This window comes from Theobroma cacao, chromosome 3, assembly GCF_053813885.1.
Source record: "Theobroma cacao isolate CCN51 chromosome 3, ASM5381388v1, whole genome shotgun sequence".
Classification (NCBI taxonomy): Eukaryota; Viridiplantae; Streptophyta; class Magnoliopsida; order Malvales; family Malvaceae; genus Theobroma; species Theobroma cacao.
The window spans coordinates 36,298,847-36,305,683 of NC_142641.1; the positions used below are offsets into that span (position 1 = coordinate 36,298,847).

The following is a 6,837-nucleotide window of genomic DNA, read 5'->3' on the forward strand; positions in this document are numbered from 1 at the left end:
TGTGGTGGAGGTCCCGGAGGACAGGGACCTCTACTCTAGTTAGGTCCATTCGGAGATATCCTGTTAAAAAAGCCAATGACCTATGGCGATTTGTGACACAGGTCTTACCCCAGAATGGGAACAACTACTTTCTACCATTGTTGTAAAGGTGCAATAATCACGCTTGCATTATTAATTGATTTTCCTGGGATGCCATTCTTCGGATGTTTGAGCTCTTTCCAGGCAATCAAGGCAAAGAAGAAATTAGTTTAGACTTCAGATCTTTTTGCAGGTTCAGTGGCAAAACCGTAAAATGAAACGTCCATGGTACTTGTAATTACTTCCTGTCACCGATAAATCTTGCAAAATTATCCTAGACCGAGGGAAATCATTCCCTGTTATAACTCTGTTTGTACTACAAGATTTGGTAGTGGGGGACAGTAATTTATCTAGAAAGCAACTCAACACTGTACCTAACTTCAATAATTTTCCATAAAGGAATCTGGGTCTTTCTATTTCATTTCCTTTCTTATTTCTATACAGTATAACAGCCATGGTTAAAAGGCGTACAATGAAATGTAAACTTGATTTGACATTAACTTTACGTCACATGCCAAGAATATTTTACCCTCTTTTACTGTATATTAGTAAATCAACCAATGAACTTAATCTTCTCTGTATCGTAAAGAAGGGAAATTTGTCCTCTCGGTGAGTTTCTTTTTATCATTTTGCAAGAGTTAATTACACTGTCTTTAATTCAGGCTAAAGCTAACCATGATGTGAGACCATATTCTTTATTTCTTTACCCAAAGAGTACAGTTCACATTGTTTTGTCTTGTTTGCTGGCAGTGAGGCTGCTTTAAGCTGCACTAATAAATTTATGGAAACAGGCAGCTTGACTCAGCTGCCTGTAACTAGCTGGCTGCTAATATCCAGCAACACCTTCCTGATAAAATGATAATTGGTCTTGGTTTGATCACGCAGGTGAAGAAGCTGTGCTTTTACAGCTGCCAAACCAATATGTGAAAACATCAAATTAGCTTTCTGATTCAAGCATCTTGGCTTGGTGTGGCACAGCTAAAAGTACTGGTTTCTTTTCTTCGTTAAATTCAAGCTAATAATTCTGTTCATCTTGGTATCATGGATTTGAGGACAATTTTTAACACATTGCATCAGACTGATCCAAGAATCTGTCTTGTTTATAAAAAGAGTTGAGTCATGATGAAATGATCACGATCACATAACCTAAGCATTAACCAACAATGTGCTATTCAAGTAAATTAGTTGATACTTATTGGCGAATGATTCTTGAGTTTGATAGTTGAAGATGTTGGTGTGGCATCTGGATACAGTTAAATTCCGCTCTTATCATCAAAGATAGTGACTTCCAAAAAACAAAAAAAAGTTAAAACCACTTTCCAATATTATCTGCCTAATAAGTGGTTGTTCATCATTAATGCATCAAGAAAGGATTAATATTAGAAACTGTGTCTCTCTAATGACTGTTTCCTTAAAAATCAACACATATATTTTACCTTACCGGAGACAGTAGAGTCTTTTTTGAATAATGAAAATATCTCCTCCCTCCACCATCCAAGCTCTAATATTCAACATATAGAGAATTACTCATCTAATTCTGATCTTGTCATTAGCACTCTTTAATATCACATTGAGTCAAATCAAAGTCATGTCTCATCGTCATCCAAACACACAGCCCCCTCTTATCTTATGAATCAGAGCCAACAATGTCAGTTCCATATACAAAGCAACGTTTTGTGGCTTATGAGTCAAACGTCATTCCCCACTCTTTGAAATTCCATGGACTTATTTTGTCACGTATTAGGGATTAATTCAAATTATTCTATCGACTAATCTAATCAATTAACATTTTCTTGTATCTTATTCTAATTAAATCCAACTTAGTTCTGAACATTACTTAATGATGTTAATATTAATAAATTATCTGGAAACCTCTACCAGCTTCTTGTTCTTTGTTGACCTACCAACAAAATGATTATTGCTTCCTAGTGCAATTTGTACGAGGAGGTTTGGTTGGGTGGGTAATTCACGCTCAAAATGCTGGAAAGGATGGTTATAGTTGTGAAAGCTTTCTGGTTTAGGATATTATATCTCAGTTGAAGTAGCTAGGGGAGTACCCGGAAGAACAAGGAAATGGAAAAGACCAAAAATGCCAAGAAGTAGGTTAGAATAGGGATAGCCAAAAACTGAAATACTACTAGAAATGTGTCCGGTAATCATGAAGCTGAGGGCCACAATTTGAGGTAGCTTTTCCACCAACTCTTCTTTAAATAAATATTAGTTATATTACCATCAGCAAAATTTAGAAATGGACCAAATGCACACTCCAAACCCGCCTCCTTGATTCATGCCTCTCACGCTTTCTTAATTGTATGCCAACTGTAACATGTTACTCATTGAAAAAAATGTTTTTTTTTTCTTTTTTTTAAGCTACTCGTTTTTCATATTTTTCCTTCCTTCCTAAGATCAAAATAGTGTAAAATATTGGATATTATTTCTTTTTTTTTTTTTATGTAAGTAAAGAAACTTGTGAAATGCGCGCTTGAAATGTTGTGTCAATAGGGGTTTTAAATTCAACCTCCCTTCCTCCAACCTTTTATTTTTATGAAATAATCATAAGAAATTATGGTGAGGTCCATTTAATAGAGGAAGTTCCTGTTCCTGTTGCTATACAGTGTTTGTAATTTTAAGAGAGTTGTCCCATAAATTACTGCTTTTTTCATGATTTGAAATCCTTGTTTAACTCTGTGGACATTCGATATATATCAGATTTGTTCATTAATGATTATGTGATTGGGCAGCCAACTTGAGTCTCAGTTTTGAATTTTGGGATCTCAATGGAATACCTATTTTAAGCACATGAATGAATCCCCAGTGGCCCATTCTGGCATTAACAGCATCATGAAATTTAACTGCATTGGTCAAACTTGGTGGGTGCAGTAAATCATCCCACGTCCCTCCTCTTAATCACGCCTATTCATGTCTTTAATCAGGAGAAGCAAATCAATCCTGTGGCAGCAAAAGGCTGGCGAGTTTAATTGTATTTATTACACCACACTAAAAATATATTCTGTAATAAAGTCCACACATTTATGTTCTTCCTAACTTGGGGCAGTTACAGCTAAGACAGGAAGCAAGCAAATTTATGATAAACAAAGCTACCTCTCTGTTTATTGGTGGGGACCATTCTTAATGATCTGGCAATCTGCATGGATGCCACGTGGCTTAACAAAATAAATCCTACGGCCGTTGTTATGTTGTGTCATTTTGTGTGATTGGAGGGCATCTCGTAAGACTTCTACTTGTCTGTTAGTAGTAATGAAACCGATAATCACAGTCTGTGCGCAAAAAGAGAGAAAAAAAAAAAAAAAAGGAAAAGGGTAGTCACAGTTTATAAATCATAATCCAATTGAGCCTTTGGTTCATTCAATAGCATAGCAGGTATAATTATACGTATGTGTAAAGTTCAAATTCCTTTAAAAAGGAAAAGTGTTAATCTAATTTATAAAGTGTTTTTAGGTAGGGGCCAATCTATGCATTTATCATGGATTATAAAATCTAATTGCAGACTATCCTAAAAGGTAGTAACAGCCAGGCTTAGTACACTTGTCATTGACTCATTCTATTATTACCAAACATAAAAGAGAAATGAGTTAAAGATGTGGTGTTTAAGTCTTTGAATTCTCTCAAAAGTTTTATCCTTTACACGCAAAAAAACAAAGTTATGTCCTTTTGAGTTTTGAGAACGGGTGTTACCATTAAATATCATTATTTTACTTTTTTTTATTTTTATTTGTGGTTGTGTCGTCTGTATTTGAGCACGACCACTTATCCAAAATACATTATTTGATATATTTATTATTTAATACATTTTGTGTGCATTTTGTAAATTACGTACTCGTATACTTGATTTAATATTTGTTAAAAATATGTGGAAAGTAAGGGGAACTATAATTAGTAGATTGTCAACAATGTATTCAAAAGGAAATCTAGGGCAGATAGTGAGTAGAGAGTAGATTAGGGAGAGTGCAACTGCAGTGCAAATACGAAAGAGGTAAAACAAATTCAAATTGGTTTTCCCAAAGTGCCACTAATAAAAAAAAAGTCCAAAAAAGCATGTAACTTCCGGGCTCCATTTGTCTCAACCTCATCCCTCCTCCACAGCACGTGCCCCCTTATAAAAAGCCACGTCATGGGTATGATGAGCAGTAAGTATCCTTTCCTATGGTGATGATGATGGCAGTGATAATGATAAAATACCCCTCTCCTTCGCTATGAGCTTCAGATCTGATGGTCCTGGGAACTCACATAGTTTAAGAGAGTTTCTTTTAGACTTTAGAGAAAAAATAAAAGAAAAAACAAAACTAAGGGAAAGGAGAGTCGCTCCGGAGGGAAAACACTAGAGACTAGGAAGAGACTCTGAAGAAGTACCGGAGCTTTTATCTCTCTTATCATCAAACTCTTCGTACTTTCAACTCAACTTCACTAAATTAATGGGAGAGGTATCCTCCTAACTATTTTTTTTTTCAGTTTTGCACCACTATCTTCCCATTTCTCTTTTTTCTTTCAGTATTATATGTATGGGGGTCTTATTTTGTTTCTTCTTTTTCTTTTAACAGGAAGAGAAGAAACCAGCAGAGGAGAAGCAAATGGAAGAAAAAAAGCCTGAAGATGGAAAGAAAGGAGAGGAAGAGAAGAAAGAGGAAGCAAAACCGGCTGAAAAGCCAGCAGAGGAAAAGAAAGAAGAAAAGAAAGGTGAAGAATCAAAAGATGAGAAAGAATCCAAAGAGAAATCCCCTGCTCCTCCTCAAGAGATAATCTTGAAGGTCTACATGCATTGCGAGGGTTGCGCCCGCAAAGTCCGTAGGTGTCTCAGGGGCTTTGAAGGTTATATATATACAAAAAAAACAGAACCCAACTTCCTTATTTTAAAATGTTTGGGTTTTTTTTTTCATTTGATTTGATGAAATGAATACGTTTTGTTTTTGGTTTTGTAGGGGTGGATGATGTAATGACTGATTGCAAGAGCAATAAGGTGGTGGTGAAAGGAGAGAAAGCGGATCCTTTAAAAGTTCTTGAGAGAGTTCAAAGGAAGAGCCACAGGCAAGTGGAGCTCCTCTCACCGATCCCAAAACCACCTGCACCAGAGGAGAAGAAAGCGGAGGAGAAAGAGAAGCCCAAGCCCGAAGAGAAGAAAGAAGAGGTCCTTCCCTCTTTCTCCCAACTCTTTTCTTTTGCTTTGCCTAGGAAAATGTCAATAGTTTTCCAGATTTTCTAAATTAGAACATTTATGTTTTAACATTTCTTGGTTCGATAAGAGTTTTCTTCTTTGTTTCTCTGGTTGTGCAGCCTCAGGTGATCACAGTGGTGCTAAAGGTTCACATGCATTGCGAAGCTTGTGCACAGGAAATCAAGAAACGCATTCAGAGAATGAAAGGTGCCTTTTCGTTCTTGTTTTCTTTGTTAGTATTCGATCGAAGACTGGTGCTTTTTGTTTCTATTGGAGTTTGTTTTTCAGTTCATGCAATTTTGCTTTCCAATTCTTCTTTTTATTCTTTTAAATACGATTTTGTATTGTGATCAACGGTCTTGCTACCCTTTTTTGGCTTTGGATTTATCACCCCAAATATAAAAAATCACGAGGAATCGTCTTTTTACCTTTTGAATCTCTTTAAAAAAGTGTATGCTCTCTCACTGAGGTTTCAAAATCAGCCATTTCTTTTCTTTATTGATTTATTAATATTGATTAAGATTCTAGGTACTTCGACTCAATTGAAGTCAATTATGCTTCTTTAATTCTACTAGTTCTGCATCGAATCCCACCTACCCCAAATCAAAACTCATTGATATCTCACAGTAAAAAGGACCATTTTCAAGACGTCTTAGAAAAGGAAGTCGTTATTCTGGAAAAATTTTCAGGGGTAGAATCAGCTGAACCAGATCTAAAGAGTTCAGAGGTGACGGTGAAGGGAGTGTTTGATCCTCCAAAACTGGTAGAGTACGTGTACAAGCGAACCGGGAAGCACGCGGTGATAGTGAAGCAAGAGCCAGAGAACAAGAAAGAAGAAGAAAAAGCCAAAGATGCCAACAAAGAAGAGAAAAAAGGTAAAGAAGGTGGTGACAAGGAAAAGAAAGAAGGCGGTGGAGAAGAAAACAAAAACAAGAAAGAAGGAGGTGACAGCGCGGAAGCCAAAGCAGGGGCAGCAGGAGCAGCAGCAGCATTAGCCGCAGAAGGCGGTGCAGAAGAGACCATGTTCGTGGAACTCAGGAGAAATGAGTACTATTCCTACCCACCAAGGTATGCTACAGAGTTTTATGCATACCCTCAGATCTTCAGCGATGAGAACCCTAATGCTTGCTCTGTAATGTAAAAACTTGGAGGGTTCAGGGGCATTGTAGGAATTGGGAAATACAAAAATTGGCTTCTGCTCTCTGCATGTTCCCCCTTTGTACTGTGTAGGCTCCTCCCTAATGGCTATATAAAAAAAAAAAAAAAAAAAAAAGGTATAATCTACAGACAAGCTGTAGAATTTTGCGAGGCTTTGTACTTTTCTTGGTCTTTCTTTTTTAGTTCTTATATATATAAATAATGATAAATCTTAACATATAAATTTCAAAATATTTCTCCATTTTCCTCTATTACTTATTCTGCATGCAGTTGCAACTTTCCTTCTCTTCTTGTTTTTTGTTTTTTTGTTTTTGTACACTACGTTACATTACAAAAGATGATATCGAACTCGGAATCGAGGAATTCAGCAATAGCTGGCTATTGTCGCTGTTAAACTAGTTTCAGCACTAAAAATGGTTGTGGATGATTGG

At 36.4% G+C, this 6,837-nt stretch overlaps 1 protein-coding gene across 2 annotated transcripts; it reads left to right on the top strand.

Annotated features, from left to right (window-relative positions):
* Positions 1-4,376: 4,376 nt before the first annotated feature.
* On the top strand, positions 4,377-6,528 carry LOC18605133 (heavy metal-associated isoprenylated plant protein 8). 2 transcript variants are annotated; one of them, XM_018118517.2, is made up of 5 exons: positions 4,377-4,520; positions 4,638-4,905; positions 5,016-5,221; positions 5,368-5,455; positions 5,938-6,528. In XM_018118517.2, the coding sequence occupies exons 1-5, from the start codon at positions 4,512-4,514 to the stop codon at positions 6,387-6,389; spliced, it is 1,023 nt and encodes a 340-aa protein (XP_017974006.2). In that variant the 5' UTR covers positions 4,377-4,511; the 3' UTR covers positions 6,390-6,528. The 2 variants fall into 2 exon arrangements, with proteins under 2 accessions (XP_017974006.2, XP_017974007.2); XM_018118518.2 differs by having other exon boundaries at positions 4,638-4,881.
* The last annotated feature ends 309 nt before the right edge of the window (positions 6,529-6,837 follow it).

Bases quoted from the DNA above. Each gene is read 5' to 3' on its own strand.
- LOC18605133 (XM_018118517.2), top strand. The intron at 4,906-5,015 runs GTTATATATATA...TTGGTTTTGTAG, and splicing joins GTGTCTCAGGGGCTTTGAAG to GGGTGGATGATGTAATGACT. The intron at 5,222-5,367 runs GTCCTTCCCTCT...CTGGTTGTGCAG, and splicing joins CCGAAGAGAAGAAAGAAGAG to CCTCAGGTGATCACAGTGGT.